General features: G+C 41.3%; 1 protein-coding gene across 1 annotated transcript in view; it reads left to right on the top strand.

Annotated features, from left to right (window-relative positions):
- Window positions 1–21,875, top strand: part of NME7 (NME/NM23 family member 7) — a 90,937-nt gene that overhangs the window by 51,484 nt on the left and 17,578 nt on the right. The window contains exon 10 of the mRNA XM_030235146.2: window positions 1,859–1,960. Within this exon, the coding sequence (XP_030091006.1) occupies window positions 1,859–1,960 (102 nt within the window). The remainder of the gene's footprint in view (window positions 1–1,858; window positions 1,961–21,875) is intronic.

The raw sequence follows: 21,875 nt of genomic DNA, 5'->3' as shown, positions 1-21,875 counted from the left end.
GATTATTTCAGCTTAGAATCCACTTTATTAATCAAAACTCATTGAGCTTGATCCACCTCCTGGAATGGTTCTGACTGACCACAAACCATGCTATTTGATGAATAAACTATTTGCCAGAGAAAATTTGATGTAGCTTTAACTGGGAGCCTCACCAGACAAACGTTGCCTGCTATTTAGACTCAGCTCTGGATCTGATGAGGCTGCGTAAGTAGATCAGGCTTGTCAGGCACAGAACCACCTGCCTCTTTGCTGTACCTGGTGGCAGCTAGTCTTCAAGTCTCAGCTCTGTGCAGTAACGAAGGAGTCAGGAGTAACTTCCATCATGTTGTTCACTGTTGCTGGTGGGATGTTTGTGCTGAGACAGAAACAATAAAAGAGGGAGGAACTGTTTACTGGTTCTTAGCAGAATGAAATATGTGGCTCTTTGACCTGTTTTGAACAGAGGATCTGTTGTTGATGATAAAATAGTTTTTGGAATTAAAATATTTATTTATGTTGTAGAGTGTGAAGCTAGTCTGCGTTTTTTTCTTGTCCTTAAGGAATACTTCTACTTAAATTTCCTAGGATCTGGTTGATGATAGAGGCACTGGATAAAATTCAGAGAGGGGAGCTTAGGCACACATTCTCAATATGGAATCCAGTATGAGGATAGCAGCTTTTGGAACAGTGCTGCTTGACTCGGAGTCATTGTGTATTTATTTTCTGTCATAATTCATAGAAGGAAGAGAAGGACTCAGTTGTTGTTTTCCTTCTGCTCTTGCCTCCACTCTGTATGTTTTGCCATGCTTCATCTTTGATCTGCCTGTGGCAGGTGGGCATGATTGCAGAACCTTGTTAGTCCTTGCCTATCCTCCCTTACTTTCTCTGCATGTTTTGTCCTTTCATCTTTCCTCATTGGTTTTGATTCCTTTATTTGTCTTCATTTGTTTAAAACTTGCCTGTCCAGATTCCTAGAAAATTATGAAATTATAAGGCCATGTTTTAAAAAAAAGAAGTCAGACTAGAGCATAAAAATAGAGTCTTTCTGCTTGTGAAACCTATACCTCTAATTAACAAACTTCAATTTGGCACTAATGCCTAAAGTTAATCTAAGCTTATGAAAACTAAGACTCATCTTCATCACCCACACAGAACTCACAATGTCTCTTTACTCTCCTGGAGACTCCAGGGAAACAGATGATTTCACTGTAACTGAGATCCTCATATTAGTATGTCACAAGAATGTTGCCAGACCCTTTCCTTAACAGGTTGTGCCACAGGCACAGATTCTGTTGGCTTGTGTGTTTCAGTTTCTGTGGTAATCTGTGAGGAAAAGACAGAGAGAGCCAAAAGCCCAGGAGACATTTTAATGACTTAAAGCCATCGGATGAGTGTATATTTGAAAACAGATATGGGCTGTGTACTGTGCTTCTGGTAGGGAACACTGCAAGGGTACACTGCAAGGGTACATTCTGTGGAACTGGCAGAACATAGCTGTTTTTTCAGGTTTAAAACCCAGCAAAATGCATTCCAGTGATTCAGTCTAGTTTGACAAGTTACAAGATACTGTCATGGAATCTAGGTCCAGATCAATAAGGATGTACCTACAAAAGAATGTAAAGTATTGTGGATGCTGTTACATGCTATTCAGAATCCTGTTGAAGCTGAATATCCAATTTTTCTCAATTTCCACCTTCTAAACCAAGTAGCAAAATGGAAAACATTATACTAATGGTATCTATTTAGTGTCCTCACTTTCCTAAATGCTTATTTCTTAATTGTTCCTGTCCTGTAAGTTTGGACTTTGTTTTGGGGAGAAATACAACCCTTGCTGAAGCCCAAAGAGTTGAACTTCTTTTCTGTCTTCGTTCTCTTCCAGGAGATGGTTTCAGAGTTGTGTTCAGGCCCTTGCATAGCAATGGAGATTAGACAATTCGATCCTTCAAAAGTGTTCAGAGACTTCTGTGGTCCTTCTGACCCTGTAAGTACTTTCTTGAGTGATAAATAAAGCATAAAAATTTGATGTGCTAAGTGAATTAAAATGTCAAAGTGTGGTATGGCTGCCACATGCCTGCTGCATTCATTAGAAATATGTCAGTATTACCTTACTATAAGAGGTCAAACAGTGACCTTGTTGAACCAATTTGCAAATCCTTTAGCAACCCTTCTGATCTTACCTAAACCAGATTATAAAATACTGTGATGACATTTATGTGAAAGGACAGCTACCTAGGCAAAAATCTCTGTTAAAGGATTCACAAATATAGGAATGCAAGGCTTCAGGGCCCTGGAATGAACAGTTATTTCTTGTGGATGCTAGTGTAATCACATGTTAATTCACTGCAGCCTGTGGCATTCTCCTAAGATGAAACTGAAAGGAGAATAGGTTCCTTTGATTTTTAGATGGAAGCAAATAAAAAAGTGTGTCAAAGTTCTCATACCTGTTTGCACCTAGCTTCTGTTTTTCGTTTCTTGAGGTATAATTACTTATGTGTAATACTGTGTGCAATTTGAAGACAGGTGTAAGTACTGTAAAAGTTTTGCAGATTTCTGTTAAATGGTGAAGGCTGCTCTACACACAAGAACAGTGAGGTGAAAGGCGAGATGGAAGCAGTTAAGTCAGGATTTGTATGTTTTTCTTGTTATGATTTAATGTTTTAGGGACAAACTTGAGGAAAGTCACAAGTCTTCTTGGAAAATAATCACACAGATGAATGTTTGAAGGGGAGAACAAGTTATTCAGGATATGTTTTTCTTCAGATCCAGTGCTTTCATTATAGAAAGCACAGGTTAAAGGCATTATCCAAACCTTTATTGCCTTTTCTGTTTGGTAACATTCAAATATTTCTCTACTGGGTTAGCATCTTGTAAACAGAGCATAAGCCATTTATCTGACTTAGTTTTAACTGTAGGATGGTATATCAGCAGTAATGTACACAAGATAGTTGTTTCAGTTTTGTTTCAAATTCCATGTTTAAGGTTACTGGTCTTTAAAACATTCACAGATGCAGTCATTTTATTTGGGCCTATTACATCCTTTTCATGTGTCTGCTTGTTTAATACCTGATACATTAAGATCAGCCTATGCTTGCAAACATCACAGAGGCTTTTATTTATGAAAGACAATTGTTCCTATATAAGGGGAATTTCATTGTTTTTTCTTACTCACATGAAAAACTGTATGAACTATGCAATGTGTGTAAGCAGCTATCAATCAGCTGAGGAACTGAGGGATGTATAAACTGATAGATTTTCTGGGTAACAGAAGAAAACCACCAAGGAGGGAACTAATTTCCTGTCTCCCAGATCTCTTGCTACTCAGTGATCATGTGATGATGTTTGTGTTTCCCTGGTAATGGTTTAATGTCTGACTCGTGAAGTGAAAATGAGTGCCTGCCTGCTTCTAGTGGAAGCACAGACTGTAAGTTTTGGACACTGACTTCAGAGCAGTTCCACTAATGGTATGTTTGGAAGACAGGCAGCTATGTTATATTTCTGTGCACTGTTTTCTGTAAAAATTGCAAATTAATTGATTCTCCAAGCACATAAAGCCTATGTACAGTAACTGCAGATGCTCTCAAGATTAATCATTGCCTGAAATTAATCTGTCCCTTCAGATAGTGTTTTTAGCTTGTCCCCGAGGGTAAAGGGGCTAAGGTATCTTGGCTTTTGTCATTCCCAACTGGAATTGCCAGAGAAGCTCACAACTGTGCTTTGTGGTTACAATATTTGTCTAAAATAGGAGTAGCAGAAACCATAACAGCACTTTCATTACCGAAAGAGGTTATATGCAAACTATGAAGATAATTTGGACTTGATTGATATTCTAGTGGTTAAGGAACATCTAAGTGTCATGCAAATAGTACATTATCATTAAGAGATCTGGATCTCTTTATAACTTGTCTGTTTACATATGCTAGATTCTGATGTGTATGCAGTCTGTTCAAAAACACAGAAGACCAATGTCGTGGTTTAAGAGGAAATGAAGTTTTTTGTGATGGTGTGGGCAAGCCAATAGGTGTTCAGATTTAATATTAGCACCTGGTTTGTCCACTGAGGGCATGGATACGCCTCTGAGAACACAGGGGCTAAAAGCTGTGATCTCCCAGGGGAACTTCCTCTTGGAGTCCCGCTTGAGACTGAGCAGACCCCCCTGCCCGGCCGAGCTGGGCAGGGAGTGAGGGGAGCCATGTGGCCGGAGAGAGAGAGGTAGGCCAGGCCTGGGCCCAAGGGTGGAGGAGAACATTGCAAGGGTTTCCGGCAGCCATCCTCCATTCCACCCCCCCCCCCCCCCCCCGGAGAGAGGGAGAGAGAGACAGAGCCAGCACCTGTGATAGTGGCCCAGGGCCCAGCGTGAAGGAGAAGGGGGGGGGTGCCCAGCAGGGCAGCCAGGCGTGGGAGTTAATGAAGCAAACTGGCAGAGCCTGGGACTTTTAACCCCTCTGAGGAAGATGGGAACCTTGCTAATGCTGAGTCTTCCTGAAGTTGATGAGATTGAGAAGATGTTGAGAAGAATTCTAAGTTGGAGGAGATGATGGAGTGGCTTTGGGTTGGACTTTTCTTGTGTAGCCACAGCAGAACCACTGGTGTTTCTGTGCCACAGAGACTGCATTCTAGGGGGAGGCGATGGCTCAGAGCCAAGAGAGTGCAGTGATGTGGAGGAGTGTGAACAGAGACGATGGGTGAGGAGGGTGGTGGTGGTGCCCTCTGCTTCGAAGAAGAGAAGAAGAAGAGAAGAAGAAGAAGATGATCTCTGTTCAAGAGACCCCTCGGCCCCAGGGGGTGAAATTTGGGGGGGACAAGTGTCCCAAAAGGAGAAGGACTGTGCTCCCTTTGGAACTGGTCAAAGTATCCTTAAAATGAAAAACCCTAGAAGCAGCTCTGATCCATGTGCAGTGGTGAGAGCACTGGACATGGAAAGAATGTGGCGCAAGAGGGACTCCTCTCTCCTCGAGGAACTGAGAATTGGTTATCTAAAGGGTGGCAATGGAATTGGAAATTTGGTGGGGGGGAGGAGGAAGAATTTGGAAGGTTTTCATCTTGTGTTCTATGTGTTTTGTGTGTCTTTCTTTGTAGTTGTAGGTTAATAAATGTTTTTTCCCTTTTAACCTTAAGTTGGAGCCTGCTTTGCTCTGTCTCTGATCACATCTCACAGTGGGTGCCAGGGAAGGAGGTGATCTCGTGGGGGCACTAGCATTGTGCCAGGCTCAAACGATGACAACCAAGTTCACTACATTTGGGTCACTTTTGCTCCTGTTAAAGCGTACCTTCTCTGCCATTGAAATCACTGTCATTGCTTTCAAGACAAAGTGCTATTTCAAGTGAGGGAAGGTGTTGGAATTTGACTTTTATAATGAATCTTTGCCAATCAGCTGTTCTGTTAATTATATCATAAATACATAACAAATGTAATAATTACTTTATGGCACATCAGATATCTAAACTGGGTGTGAATGTTAACAGCCCTTTCAGTCTCTTCTTGGTTTTGCAGGATGTTTAGGGCTGAATAAAGAATTAAAATTCTTTATTTTTGAGGATTAGACTTTATTAAGATAATAATTTATAGCAAGTGTATAATGCTAAAAATGAACTGGAACTCTGGGCTGTTTTCTAAAAGCGGGTAATAGTTTCTTACCATTGCAGATCAGTAAAGCTCTCTGCCAAAAATACCCTTCATTATAAACCAGCTTATAAATAATTTATTAAAACCTCTTCTGTGGTAGTAGGGAAGACAACTAAACAATAACCTGGTTTGAGCCTCTTTGTAGTCATGTGTGAAGAGCCCTATCGGACCTGGAAAGCAGGTGATGGGATAAAGATACTTCTCTGGAAAGAACTGTGCTGAACGTGCTCACTCCCAAAATTACCGTGGTCTGATTGAAGGGCTCAGTGTTGCAGATTTCTAGCTTGTGGAACACTTGTTCCCAGTAGATAGTAAATGCAGTATGATATATGCCTTTCTGCAGATCTTGCTGCTCCTTGCATCCTTCTTGTATGCTGGCACTTTTCTACTGAGTGTCTGCCTGGCTCACTGTGCTCTTGGTGAGCTGTCAGCCTCTTTAATCACCAGCTGCTGGAATGCAGCTCATTCTTTTGTGTTATTGGTGGTCACACCTCAGGCCTTTCTGTAGTCCAGTCATGATGCTTGTTCTTGTCTTTCAGTTGCATTCTCTAGTCAGGTCTCAGGCTCCTTCTATGCCTTGCTCTTGGTGTCCCTTTGAGCCTCTTCCTCTCTGTCCTGGTTTGCCTCTGTGGCTAATATGTGGGCGTTAGGAGTGGGAAGATCTCTCCACATCTGCTGTAATAAACAGCTGTTTACTCTTTGCTTATTTTTGCAGTACCCCGTAAAAGGCCAGCAGTCATACTAAAGCCCATCTTGAAAATGTTTATTTGCAATGTTTATATGAGCTGTTTAAAAAGGTCTCTGAATGTCACACAAGACTGCAGCTTTTCAGGGAGGGGAGGCATCCTCAGACTGCTGTACACACGGAACTATTAGGTTTGAAATGCTGACATCCTAGGAGCAGCTGAAAACTTTTGTTCAGATATTTGAGTTACAAATAAAAATGGGGTTTATGATCAGATATTTAAATTACAAATAAGAATGGGGTTTATGAAATGACTTCAGGTCCCACTGATTTTCATGGTGTGTCTGGATCATTTAAGCCCTTTTTTAAAATACACTATCAAATCTTGCTACACAGGTTCTTAAATTACACATTTTTTGCTGGGTGCTAGTTCACTCTGTTTCTACTGGTGCAGTTGAAAAGAAAGGAAAAAAAATTGAAAGTAAAAAAATTTTTAATTTCCACCTATGGCAAAGAGGTAGCTGTTCTAGAAAGCTAGGAAGAGGACTTAAAAAGTTAATTAAATCTGATTCTTACCGAACACTGTCTTTTCAACTTTCAGGACACACTATTACTTGGAGGTAAAAGCTACTAACTGGACCAAAGTCTGACAGAAATGAATTTGTGTTTCTCCTTCATTGTAAAGAAATGAAAATGCTTGGAGGAGTAGGGGTAAATGCAGTGCAGTGTGCATTATGAAGAAAGCTATTTTAAGTTCAGTAAGAAAGAAAAAGAAAGCAACCTATTCTGCATTGATTTGCCTTGCTTTAACACGAACCGGGATGTCAAATCTGTAATGGAAAACCTTTGATGAGGAGGAAGGTGGCCAGGGAATCCTGTCACCACTTGAGTTTGCTAGCACTGATATTTCATTTCACTAATGTTTCCATATTTTTGGCCTCTGGAGCAGTTAGAGGCTTTTTGTTATTACTTAGGGCTGAAGCTACAGCTTTAGTTTTCATATCTTTGTGCAGCTTCTATATTGAAATAACTGCTTGGTACCATTTTGTCATGGAGTTGTCAGGATGATTACTTAGTATTCATAAAACACTTGAAAAATGCTGTAGAAATTAAGGTATGGGTTTTTTGTTTTGTTTTGTTTTTTAACTTTGTCCATATTCAAATTAAAAAGTTGGTTATAATACATTATTCCAAGAGTCTACATCAGCTATGTGTTCCTGGCTGACTGCATAAATTTTGGTATTCCTAAGAGCTTTTACTTGGAATTGGCAGTATACTAAATGTGACTCAAGTCCCTTCTGTTGTGAGATGTTATTAAAGCGATGGGATGTGCTGCAATATTTCTGCATCCTGTGGACTTAAAGGGGATTTTCGTATGCTTGCGTTAAATTCTAACCTGCATTCTTTTTACACTGGGGATTTGCACCTCTTAGTGTAACAGTGTATCAAGTCATTTCTACTTTTGCATGAAAGAGCTGAAAGGGGGATCTTTTAAAACAAAGCAGTGAACTGAAAGAGCTAGAGTCTGCTTTAGCTCCATTCCTGACCTCACTGTGTGACCTTGGACAAAAAGTTCAATATCTTTCTGCCTCAGTTAATCACATCAGTTAAATAGGGATAGCTATGAGCCAAAGAGCACTGTTGCTCTAAGATTTTTGTTTTTATAGACCTCCTGTGAATCTCTAGCAGTGAAAACCAGATATATGTGGGGCCCAGAATGTTCATGTACATTCCTAGAGCTACATTATCAGAACAACATTTTCATATTGCATTATATAAAAAATAGTTCAGTGAAAGCTGTAAAGGAATATAAAGGCTATTTTTGGGCTTCCAAGTACTTGTTTTCTGGTAATACCTCTATAGCTATTTCAGTGTGGATTCTCCCTATAGCCTAGTGAGCCCTGATGAGAGTGTTGACAATGAAGTACATAATGTCCTTCAAGAGAAATAAGAACTGTTTTAATCTAACTCTTTAACAAAGAAGATTTTAATATAATTAATTATCTGCTCATAGTCTGACTCATGTAATAAAAATAAAAACTTTCATTCAGATACAGACTTTTACCAACTAGAGTAGCAAACTGACCAGTCAATACCAATTACAATATTCTGCTGTTTAAGCCAGCAATGGGAAAGACATGATTGAATTGCTTAGATGTTATTTAGGATCAATGATCTGACTCTGTCCTTTCAGTTTTTAATTTCTACATTAACTTCTGCAGGTCTGATGAAAAAGTTCTAGAGAGAGCTAAGGCTCTTAGTTGGGAGACAGGGTAGTTTTTGTCTGCAGAGGTACATTCTTCCCTCTAGTGCAGCCCCCTTTTTCTGAGCTGGCACTGCTGATTCCTAAAGCCCAAGGTATATGTAGGTTCAGGATTTCTCCTGCCTTTTTCCATGTCACCTGTTTGTGCACATGCAGGGGATCTAGAAGAAAAGAAATGCTGAGATAGCTGTGCTCTAATGACCCATAGCTGCAATGTGACTGCAACTAGGAGTTGTCACCACTGTTTTAGACTGTCAGTATATTGGTGTGTGATTTGAAATTTACCTCCAACAGTATTACAGTTTCTTGTCTGTGGATGCCAAACACCACACCTGTGGCAGTGAGTTGCTTTCCCTGGTTTAAAATGCATGGAGTCTGCACTGGCTGCGCCAGAAACAAAACTGATAATTATTTGTTCTTCCTCTCAAAGCTCTGTGTAGCCCTGGGAGCAGCTGAGAGTCAAGAATCCAATAAGTAATTTTTACAGGCATGAATTCAGTGATCATAGTAAGTTCTATTGATGTCTTTTTTGCTTCTGAATATGTACTGCAGAAGTCTGGCAGGCCTTGACACCCCCCCTACTCCTGCTGCCCTATTTGCTTTGATCACATGTGTGTGTGCTTTGTAGTGGCATGGATGATCTGCTTACAGTTTTGAAGTGACCACCTTAGAGCTGTGTTTCTTGAAGACTGTCTCCTCCAAGCCACTCTTTGCAGGTGATGGGCAGGTGTTTGATGGCAAGAGGGATTTCAGCCCAAGGGCAATATGTCTTTGTGCAGAGATTAGAACAAAAATCAGAGCAGTAGTAGTGGAGGAACCCTTTACTTGCAAGTGGTTTGCTTTAGATGTGGCTTGTTGTTGCTGCAAGGATGCTGTCATATGATGGCTGTTCAGTGTCATGTGGAGCTGGAGCTTGTAGGCTCACTTTAATTCTTGATGGCTAGATTGAAATTTGCTGTTATTAGTGGTGACTGACAGTCGCCATCAGGAGACTAATATTGACAGAGCCCTCAAGACCTAACTCTACTTTAAATCCAGCGTGATTGAGGCATGTTGGCAAAGTTGCAGTTGAAAAAAAAAACACTTTTATCTGCCACTCCTTGTCTGCAGCTCCAGAGCTACTGAACTTGAATGTGTTATCAATGCAACTGTTGCTGCCTAAAGACATCCTGGATGTGAGTTCCCCTGGACTTGAGTTCAGTGGTCCCAAATTCAAGTAATTTGGTAAAATAGTTAATAAAAAATACTGCACTGTCTATTACCTGTCCCAGTACCACCACAAAGGCATGATACTGGAGAGTCTGCTGCTTTTGTCCTCTGGACAGAAGGTGTTTGTGCCCTCTGGGAGAGGACTGAGAGTATATTTGCATCTGATTTCCAGTTGCTGCAATGCCTTATTTTATAATTAGTTGACTACCAAAACCCCTCTAGCCTATGTAGTAGGAGTTTTTTTTTGAGTTTCCTTTGCTATCTGACACTATGATATTTTAGTATTCCCTGATGACAAGACATGTTTTAAACTGCTTTCTGGACATTTGCAGGAAGTTACAATATTTTGTCAAAGATTCTGTATGTCCTTCTAGAAAGTAGCATGAGCTTCAGAAGATTCAGGGTTCCCATCTGCATTTCTGTCTTTCCCTTATGTCAATCTGTCTCTGGCTTGGAAATGTTTCTTTTGGGGTACCTCTCACCTCGTTCCAGGCTGGAATAACTTGCCCAATTTTAGCAGGAGGAGTGAAACTTAACATGAGCCCAGAGACTGAAGGAAAGCAGGGCTGTGCCACAAAGCATTTACAGCACTGGTTACTGATCTTCCTTGACTTGCTGAACTAGCATGGAGACCTCCTAGTTACTCTCCAGAATGGCTAATGTGCCAGGATATCCTGGAGCTGGATGTTTGGGCCTTTTCCTGAAAAGTGTCACAGGACTAGCTTTTTGGTAAGGGTTTAAGCTGAACCTAGATGTCATGGTTTGAGCCTGGCGCAATGCCAGTGCCCCCATGAAAATATCCCTTCCCTGGTATCTACTGTGAGATGTGATCAGAGACAGAGCAGAGCAGGCTCCAACTTAAGAATGAAAGAAAAAAAAATCTTTATTAACCCAAAACTACAAAAGAAACACACAGAACACAGGATGAAAGACTTCCAAATTTCCTCCTCCTCCCCCCCACCAAATTTCCAATTCTATTACCACCCCTTAGATCACCCACTCTCAGTCCATCACCACCCTTTAGATAATCAATTCTCAATTTCTCGAGAAGAGAGGAGTCTCTCTTGCACTACAGACTTCCCCAGGAAACAGTCGAAACTTCTCGTGTTTCCGTGTCATGTGTGGCACCAGCCGGAGAACATTTGCCATCGTGACCTCTTCCTTCCATGTCCAGTGCTCTCACTACTGCACATGGATCAGAGCTGCTTCTAGGATTTTTCCCTTTAAGGATGCTTTGTCCAGTTCCAAAAAAGAGCACAGTCCTTCTCCTTTTGGGACACCTGTCTCCCCCAGATTTCACCCCCTGAGGCCGAGGGGTCTCTTGAACAGAGATCATCTTCCTCTTCTTCTTCGAAGACGGAGGGCACCACCACCACCCTCCCCACCCATCGTCTCTGTTCACACACTTTCACATCACCACACTCTCCTGGCTCTGAGCCATTGCCTCCCCCTAGAAGGCAGTCTCTGTGTCACAGGAACTCAAGGGTTCTGTCATGGCTATTTAAGAAAAAAGTCCAGCCAAAGGCCACTCCATCATCTCCTCCCACCTAGGATTCTTCTCAACTTCTCTCAATATCTTTCACTTGCCCATTTCCTGCTATCCCACTCTATCTCATCAACTTCAGGAGGAATCAGCATTTGCAAGGTTTCCATCATCCCAAGAAGGGTTAAAAGTCCCAGGCTCTGCCGGTTTGGTTCATGAACTCCCACACCTGGCTGCCCTGCCGGGCACCCCCCACTTCTCCAGCACGCCTGCCGTGCTATCACGGGGAGGGGGGGGAAATGGGGGATGGCTGTCGGAAGCCTCGCAGTGCTCCTCCACCCTTCGGCCCAGGACTGGCCTATCTCCATCCAGCCGCATGGCTCCCCTCCCCCGCCCAGCTCAAAGCTGGGCAGGGGAAGGTCTGTTCTCTTCCAGGACCAGAACCCAAAGAGAGTTTCCCCTGGGAGTTCACAACTTTTAACCCTCTGTGTTCTCAGAGGCGTATCCATGCCCTCAGTGGACAAACCAGGTGCCAATATTAAAATCTGAACACCGATTAGCATGACCACACCATCCCAAAAAAACTCATTTCCTCTCAAACTATGACACTAGAATATTTATGTTTTAAGAAAACTCAATTTTTTTGGTCAAGACCTTGGTACTGATTAGCTCTGCAGACACACAAAGACATTTAATATGATCTGAAATTATAAAGACTAATTACATCTGTATGTAGGCGGGAATGAAGACTGCAAGACTGGCTTAGAAATCATAAAGGCTCCCTTTGCACTCAGACTGAGTGCTAATCAAAGTAGTAGGTGTGTGTTAAAGAATTGGTTATTTTAAGCAACTGTAATGAACGCAAGATTCTTATAAATGCTGTAAGTTACATAAATTTGTCTATTCAGCCTTCAGGAGGTGGGGTTCTTCTGATTGCGCAGAATTTTGGTAATAACTATCCATCTGCAGGTCTTGTTCTGCAAAATGAATTCTTCCATACCCTGTTTGCATTGGATCTTCCTGCTAATGTTCTCTCCAAGCTTTGAATAAATGGCCTGCTTCAGGGTGGTGTTACAGATTTAGTACCTCATACTGATGGCTTATATTTTATTTTAAAAGTGACCATACAAAGTTTTAGAAGTGCTTGCCTAGTTTCTTTCAGCATTTGCTTGGTTTGTGTCTCAATAATGCAAAATCAATACATTTCAATACATCATATCTTTGTTGTATCTTTGCTTAGATATCTTAGATGGATTAAAGGGAAAAGTTTTGGTTCCCACTGCTGTAGAGGAAGAGGTAGGCTTCTAATATAGCTGCTGATCATGTGATACCAGCCTAGTGTAGACAAATATACAACATAATTTTGCACTGCTAGGTTGATCAAAGGTAGTCTGCAGGGTTCTCTCCAGGGCTTGTTTCTCACAGCTGTACTGGATTACAATGTGATTTACCTGGCCTGTAGGAGGGTTTTAATACTGTTTAAAAAATGAGAGTATAGCCCCCCCGTCAGGAAAGTGGTCTTTGTCAGTAATACAAATAGCTGATCATCAGAACTTTTAGGTTGTAGTGTCCTCCTGCAGTCAGAGGATGTCTGTCTTCCTTGGTGATTACCTCTCTTTTCATTTTTTAGTATCTTTTTCTCCCTTCTTTTTCCTTTACACTGTTCCATTTAAGGTTCTGCTGTAGTTGCAGAGGTTCCTGAGAATACATTAATTAATATATTCAGTCCGTAAAGGCAAGGTCAGAGTCTTTTTGAGAATATAATGGTTCTGGGTTAATTTCAGTTTATGTGGTTGTTTTCTTTGCTTCCCTTGTGTTCTGTTTGGTTATCGCAGACAGCAAATCACTCTTTTACCTTGGACAGCAATGTTTTTGAATATATAAAATACCAGAAAATAAATATTCAGGAAAATAAACCAGCTTATATCTTCAGTTTTTCCTTGCAAGAAGGGAGCAGGGTTTCCAAAAGATGCGGCAAGTTCTGAGGTCACTCTGTCTGGGAAAGAAAATTATCCTATTACTGCACTAAACAACTATTTTCCCCTTTAGTTTCTTAGCACTCTGGTCATGGTGACCTTGTGTGTTTGTAGAATCTTTGATTTGAATAGATTAAGAGCGTTTGCTTACATGTGTGCCTCAGGTTTTTGTTGACTGTAGATAGCCTTGTCCTTTACTAGAATTCGTCCCAGCCTCTGGTTGGAACATATTGGTTATGTTGTGCTGTTGCAAATACTTCACATTATGAGGTAATATGAGTGATATTTCATTTTTTAAAAATTAAGAAAATAATAAAGGTAGAATTTTTATGAAAATCAAGGTAGAACGTGGTAGAAGTGCTTTTTCTAGAGCTCTGTAGATGGCAGTTAGCAAGAGTCAACACAGAAAGCTGCTTGATAAAATTGTGAAATAGAGAAAGTTATAACCATGTAGAAAAAGGGTAGTAGAACAGTTAACATCCACACAACTGATGCCTTAAGTTTTAGCTTTCATATTTTCCGGATTCTGTACTGCATTAGTATATAACTCTGAACTTCATATAAAGTGTTAGCAAGTTCTCCTCAGTTTAGTTAGACAAAACAATCCTTTTCCAGCCTGAGAACCAAGGACACCGTTACAGCTTCAGGCTCAAAAAGTAGAAACAACTGCAAATTGAGGAGAGCAGTCTGGGAGGATGGGACTTCATAACCTGCAGCAGTAATGGGACAATTAACCCCAATATGTAAATAGGCCAAAACTTACAAAAGTGTGAAAAAGTGTGACCTGTCATCGATCTTGGGTATAACCTTAGCCTTGTACTGCCCAAGGTGTATTCTTTGAAGGCCTTTTTAATAAATACCTACTTTATTCCTTTAACACTGTCTAGCCTCTGTTCTAGGTAGCCTCTCAAGGCATCACAACCATGATGATGTTGTGACTGTGAGTATCCTGAAGTTGGCTGTAACTGTCCCAGAAAATTTCATGTTTTTCAGTCAGCAGATTATGAAATGGTGAATTCCTAGAAGTGCATTACTTGCTTTTCTCTTTTCCTTGTCCCAGAGGACTTCTTGTTCAGGCTTTACTTGGTCAATACTATCAGTAGTAGAGCTAGTAACAGCCAAAAAAGAAAGGAGCTTCAGATTGCAGTGTATCTTAGGTACTCTTGATGATAAATTGTCATATGAGAGAAATTGGAGTTATGGAGAAGATTATTCTGGAAGGTATTGAAAAACACCTGAAAGACAAAGCAATCATTGGTCACAGCTAGCATGACTTTGTTCAGAGGAAAGTCCTGCTTATCAAACCCGATTTCCTTTTATGACAAGGTGACCCACCCCATTGATCAAGGGAATCCAGCTGGTGTAATCTTTTTGGATTTTGGTAAAGTTTCCAACACTATCTCTCACAGGATCCTTCTGGACAAGGTGTCCAGCATACAGCCAGATAAACGCATCATAGGATGGGTGAGCAGCTGGTTCACAGGTTGGGCACAAAGGTCAGTGACATTAGACTGGTGACCTGTCACTTGTGGGGTTCTGCAGGGCTTCATCCTTGGCCCTCTGCTCTTCAACATCTTCATAAATTACTTGTATGCAGGGCTGGAAGGGATACTGAGCAAGTCTGCAGATTATATTGGACTGGGAGGACTCAAAGGCAGAGACCCCACAAAGAGACCTTGATAAATGAGAAGGCTGGGCAATCACCAACCGTATGAAGTTCAGCAAGGGAAAGTGCTGGATTTTGTACCTGAAATGGGGCAACCTGAATGTACAGAAAGACTGCGAATGAGAAAGCAATGGGGAAAACAGTGCCCTGCAAAGGGACCTGGGCGTCCTGGTCGATGGAAAGTTGAACCTGAGCCAGCAGTGTCCTGGAGCCAGGAGGGTCAACCCTGTCCTGAGGGCATCAGGCTAAGCATCACAGCCGGGCAGGGGAGGGGATTGTCCCACTCTGCTCTGAGCTGGAGCAGCCTCACCTGGAATATTGTGTATAGCTCTGGTCACAACATAAGGAGGGTATAAAGCTGTTAGAGAGTGTCCAAAGGAGGGTAATGAGGATGGAGAAGGGCCTTGAGGGGAAGCCGTATGAGGAGTGGCTGAGGTCACTTGGGCTGTTCAGCCTGGAGGAGACTGACGACAGACCTCACTGCAGTTACAGCTTCCTTGGGAGGGTGAGAGGAGGGGCAGGCACTGATCTCTTCTCTGTGCTGACCAGTGACAGAACCCGAGGGAGTGGCCTGAAGTTGTGTCCGGGGACATTTAGGGTAGATATTAGAAAAAAGGTTCTTAATACAGGTTGTGGTTGGGCCCTGGAACAGGCTCCCTGAGGAAGTGCTCACAGCACCACACTTGACAGAGTTCAAAAAGCATTTGGGCAATGGTCTCAGGCACATGGTGTGACTCCTGGGGTGTCCTGTGCCAGGTCAGGAGTTGTATTAATGATCCTTGTGGTTCCTTTCCAAGGCAGCTTATTCTGTATCTGAAGTTTTCTGTTTGAACTACATTAATGAAGGCTTCAAAGTAGGTGAAAATAAATACTGTGGCCTAAGCCTTCCCTTCTGTAACAAAAACTAGTAGTCTGGTTTCACATTTACAATGATGATGTATTGAGGTATTGTTCTTGTTATTATTCTTCCTCGTCTCATCAACTGCTGGCAGCCAGCCTTAGCATTGTTGTGAGAAAAACTGCAGCAGTAGTTTTCAGTATATATCACTGATGTCATTGCCTGGGGATACTGTTAACTAAACAAAAGCATTTTAGAAGCTGGATATAAAATGCTTAATTCAATTTCTGAGAATCTTCTGAATAATTTGGGGTGCTGCTTGCTGGTCTGTTTGATTCAGCTGACATTCTCTGTTCTGCTGCAGGGCCACCTGAGCTGAATTTTTATCAGCTTCTTTCACTTACAGTATGATAGACTGCATCTGATGTGCTAATGGGACTTCCCTTCAATACTCCTAATAGGAAGTTTTTCCTTTCTCTGCTTCCATTGACTTCCCACATCAAGGAACTAGAATGTGGTCAGGGTGGAAGATGGGTAAGCAGCAGTTCTTCATATTCCCATGGCAGCTCTCAAGTTCCCATAGGTGGCCTGGTATGGTCTGAGTTCTGCAGACTGTGGCTTATCATCAGAGTGTTACCCAGGAATTACAAAGCATTACATCAAGGAGAGAGAATAGTTAAGGAACTGATCTGAGATTTTAAAGATATGAGCTGAAAGTTAGACATTGAACTTGTGATTCTTGTGAATTACATATTTCTTTTGTGCCCCTGGAAAATTACTGTCTTGCTGTCTTGGTTTCCCCACTCCAGAAAATGGGGTCCATGCTGCTGTTTTCTGTTCTTTGTGTCTCTTCCTATAAGTTTTCCTATGAGTTTTCCAGGTCACGAACCACCTGTTATTATGTATAGGCACATTGTCTAATACAGCTAGTCCTGAACAGAGCAGGGGCTTTTAAAAAGTAGTTGTAACACAAATAATGAGTAATTCCTTCCATCAGAACAGGGCTGCTCACAACTGTGTAGGAAGATGGCAGCACTCCTGCCTCCAAGGTTGCACTGGAGAGGCTTTAGGGCACAAAGTGGAAACATCTCTCATTTGATGCTAAGAATCAAATTAAAATGATCTCTGGGGTTTGCAGCAGACATGTGAATTTTATCTTTCAATCCATCTCCATCTTCTGTTGAAGTGAATGGTCCAAAATTGGTTCAGCTTGGGAAGTCTCAGTAGAATTTCAGAGCATTTTTTTCTGCTTTGCAAAGTGTAAAGCTCCAATACCTAGACTGCTTCATAAATGTAGAATTTAAGCTCAAAAAAAAAAAAAATCAGAGGAAAAGATGATTTGTAATTATTCTTCTGGGGAAAAATCCCTTCTTACTGGGGAAAAATCAGCCAAAATACCTGCAGATGAAAAATAATGTCTTGCAGTCTTGTAGTGACTTTTACTGGAGGTCCTTCACATATTTTGCTAATCTGAATTAATAAAATCTAAAAATATTTTTTGCAGCCTAGTGTGTGTTTGTCCTTATTTTAAAGGTGAATTAATAAATAGATGATATTCTGGATGCCTTGGAAGGCATTGGAAAAGCATCAGTAGGACCATCTCACCTTTAAAACTTAAAGCAATCTCATAATGAAATTTACAGTTAAACTGCATGTTCTGATATCTTGTGGGGTTAGTTGCTTTTCGGTTGTTAAATATTTTCTTTTTCTAACTTGTCAAGTAACATAAATATCCCTTATGGCACCCAGATAATGGGACAAGGTGGATATTTTATCTTTGTTCCTGTTTTGTGATCAGCTTGTATTTGGTTTCTCAATTACCTTAAAGGTTTCACCATCCACTCTAATTTACACTTAACTCAGGCGTGTGGCTACCCAAGTTCAGCACATTGGCAATGGTAGACAGATGCACAAACTTTCTGAGCAGGATCATTAGAATCACTTAAACACCAACCAGAAGCACCAAGAGCAGTGAAAATACTGTCTTGGGCTGGCAAATGTGCCACGCTTGCTGCCCGCAGCAGAGAACCTGCAGAGAGCTAGTGCAGAACCTTTGGGGCGCCAGGGAGGAGGAGTGGTAGGAAGGTGTGGGAGTGAAACAGAGAGAATCAAAGTGCCTGAGGGGATGGAGGATGAGGAGGAGACAGTATGACAACTTACACAGACTTGTGGGCTTCCTGAAAACTGCCAACACTGGAGCATGGAATATAATTTTAGGTCTGTTAACAAAACTTTGAAAGACATGGGGCTTCAGACTGGTAGTACGGAGGTTGGCTGACTTTAAAATAAACAGAAAAGTAGACGGATTTTTTTAATCTTTTTTTTTTAGTCAGACAAGAGTAAGCTTACAAAATAAGCTATGGTTTGAGAAGTTGCTGCTACTGTTGCAAAACTGTTTTTGGAAGGAGTTTCCCCTCACATGCACTTTTTATAGGCCTTGCAATTGAAAATTTGATTACTGTTGCCTGGATCAGATCAATTCATTTGCTGAACAAACCTTTACAGCCACCCTCTTTCATGTACAGAACTATGTACGCACAGACTTGGCTCGGTTAAAAATATGAGAACCTTGTCAGAATGGACAAGAAGTGATTTATTCTCCTGTCAGCCAGGAGAAGACAGCTTGGAAGTGTAAATGAAGTGTGCAGTGCTAAGGGGAGAGATGGTTAGGCTAAGTATTATAAAGACTTTGCAGCTTTTCCAGGTTCTTGAGTTTGGCTTGTGATAAAAATGAAAAGGTGAGGGGAGTTTAGTGTGTGTGTTTAAAGGAGGTTACTTTTGCTTGATTATTTTTTTTGTGATATCTGGCAAGTACAAAAGCACTTTCAGGTTACGCTGTCTCCCTTGAAGTCTCTGTAAGGCCTTTGATACTGACTCTGTATTTGTACATTACATTGCTGCAGCTCATGTGGAACACAAAGAGAAAATGTGTTACTCAACAACAGCACCACCATCTTAGGTAATTTTTCTCTGTAATAGAGACAGAAGGGTTATTTTAGGGATGATGAACTGGACCTTAAATTGCTGCAAGAGTAGAAAATTGTATTCTGCAGCAGCTGATGTTTATTTCCAAGAGCCTATTGCATGAAACTGAGCAACACAAACCAGGGCAGAGCTGAGATAAATCAGGAAGCACACATCTCAAGTGGTTGGCTTGAGTTTGGAGGGAGTATGAGTTGCAAAGAAAACATGTGACACAAGCCAAGGCAAGCTAGCCCTTTTGGTATCATTCACAAGGTCACCTATGACCGCAGATTTCACTTTGACACCTAAGCATTTGTCTTTGGATGAGAACTTTTGTGAAGAATCTCTTGGAGTGATCTGAGGTTGTTCTCACAGTAACAGTAGTGTTAAAGTGTTTGTAGCTTCGATCACCATTGCAGGAGATGCTTGTCTGGTATCCTGTTTTGTATGACAAAGATTGTACTGCTTTTGTCTTGTTACTTCTTGCTGATGGCTTGTAGCAACAAGTATTTTGTCCAGCTCCCTTCTGCAACCATCAGTATTTGATATGACTGGTGCTAAAATGCCTTGAAAATAAAAGTCACCTGAAGAACTATGATGATGTGAGAGAGAGAGGGGCACTTATCCTTCCTTAGATTCCATAATTGCTTTGCTGCAAATGTTGTTTAAGATTGTTTTTATGCACTACAGAGGAAGCTCAGGTGTCTTGCTTGGATGAGGCAGTAGACTTTACAATGCTTGAAGGTCAGCCAGATGAATTCCAAGGTGAATGGTGGAATTTACATTATTTTATTTGTTCACAGTTAATGTGTGTTCTGTTCTCCTGGCAAGGGCATAGCTGGTCCTTATGAGGAGAAAGGCACTTGATGTTTGCCTGAGGCTGGCTCTGCCTTCTGGAGTGGGTGGCACCCTCAAATGGAGAGAGGGACCATCTCATTGCTGGCAGCAGCAGAGCATAGTGAATTGCAGGAGCAAGAAGCTTCATGAATACAGGGTGGGGAAGGCAGAGGTGGTGAGACCAAGTCAACACAAAGCCTTCAGAAGGGGATGAATGAGGAATGCCGAGAAGATCAAGGAACAGGGGCACAGCCGGGGCTCAGCTAGAATAGGAAAATGGCTTATGAGAGTGTAGACGTATCTGTGCAGTCTGTTGCAGCCCGTGAGATTCTCTGAATGCTGCTGATCTGAAAGCAAAAAAGAAGGAACCTGCTGAGCACAGTGTGGCCAAATTTTCTTGAAATCTGCAGTATTGGCTGGAATACATGTTACTATTCTACTTAACTTCCATCCAGCCCATGAAAAAAACACAGCCTTTTGGAGAACAGCAAGTAATGAGCTTTGCTTATGAATATGTTTATGATGTTTTCAGTTTGATTTTGACATATTACTGGCATCGGTGACATTTTTGTTTCCTTTCACTTGTGTAGAAATAGAAAAAAATTAGAAATGTGCTAGGTACTTCATGCAGGCAGTGCTGCATTGGACACAGTTACATGATAAACGTGAAATATATGCATCTGTATGTCACACGGGATAAGGATCTTCAAAGGACTATCTGTAGATCAAAGCCCAGCTGTAAGGGGTGATTAAATAACCTGCTGAATAAGACCAGAGGCTGAAGCCTTTTGGTACAGCTGCCCTGGTTTGTTTTGCCATAGACAGTGTCTTCTTGTGCGAGGTCCCAGTTTTGTGTCATCCCTCTTTGCACATGCACGTGAAGCTCCAGCGCACACATATCAGTCTCCTCTCATGCATATGCCAGAGCTGTAGCTGCTGTTAACTCCTCCATCATCCTACTCTCAACTCATTTTAAAAAAATTCTGAAAACTGTTGCACAAAATGCATACTCCAGAAACTAGACTCAGCCGAAAGCTTAGGAAAAAGGTTTAAAAGGGGATGGTGGGGCATGGGGAAACCAACCCAAAGCCCACTGTTTGTATTTCCCCTGTTGAGACAGATGAGGCTCTATAAATAAAACAATTGGTAAGCTTCCTGTCATGGACCAGAAGAGTGTGTATTAATACTTGCTATGAGCAGTAAGTTCCTTAATGAACTCTCTTCTTCCCTGAAACATTCCCAAGATTTCCAGCCATACATACACAAGGACAAAATATATGAGCTGTACAGCTCTTTGTATCTCCGTCATTTAGAGAGACCTTGTTTCTTCATGATTCCTCAGTGGTGTAATAAGAAAGCAGTGGAATAGTAAAACTTTGGAATTGACAATTATTGTACTTTTTTTGGCTGTGTAAATGTAAGCTGAGACAGTTACATGTTGCTAACTAATGGCAAGAAAGATTTTTGGATTCTTTAGATTATTTATTTCTTTAGATTCTTTAGATTATAGAAAGATTATTTAGATTCTTATTAATCAGGTCTTAACAGTTTAAAGTGCTGAAGGACCTACCTTTGAGCAGTTCTGTCCCAGTGTAATTCCAGGCAGAACAGAACGCATCCCTCTTTGTGCAAGAGTTTCAGGAGGGCACTAGAATGTGGAGCAACCTGCATTGAAAAATGGAAGGAAGAACAGAAGATTGCACAGTGCAACAGCAGGAGCTTTTGCCCACATTAGTAAGAAAGAGTGAGTTCACAGGAAGAAACACGATGTCTTTTGTCATTAAGTTGTGAAGTAGAAATGACAGCTTAGGACAAATGGTAAGTTAAGAGACCATAGCTGCTCTTAAAAACAGAGAGAAGAGAATTTAAAAAAGAAAAGTGGGTTTGATGAGGAAGATGAGTCAAGGAAAAGCTTGTGGAATTTTCATAAGAAGCAGCATTTCTGGATCTGTTGGAGGACAAAACAGTTTTAGCAAAAGAGTTTTTGATGGATAGGAAGTAAACAGAATATAAAATACCAAGCTGTAGCTTTTTGGACTTGTGCTGTTCCTAAATTGTTTCTAAAGGTTTCATAGCCATGACCACTTTTTCTAGTATTCCGAAACTTTCATTAAAATGATTGAAAGCTCCAGTGCTGTTGCCGGCTTCCTGACAGCTAGTGGTTACTGCAATCAACGGTTGCTTGAAGGAAGGCCTGATTAAAGTGTCACATAGTTGTAGTTAACTGGCATGTGACTTTTGTTTCTCCAGCAGACTTCCTTATCTCAAGCCTTTAATGAGGACCATGAAGAAGAGGGGGTTTTTCTTCTTGGGGCTTTTTTTTTTTAAGTGAAACTCTTGAACTTTCCTCTT

This window comes from Serinus canaria, chromosome 1, assembly GCF_022539315.1.
Source record: "Serinus canaria isolate serCan28SL12 chromosome 1, serCan2020, whole genome shotgun sequence".
Classification (NCBI taxonomy): Eukaryota; Metazoa; Chordata; class Aves; order Passeriformes; family Fringillidae; genus Serinus; species Serinus canaria.
Note: the sequence above shows the minus strand (reverse complement) of the source record. Positions and strands in the feature narration are given on the sequence as shown.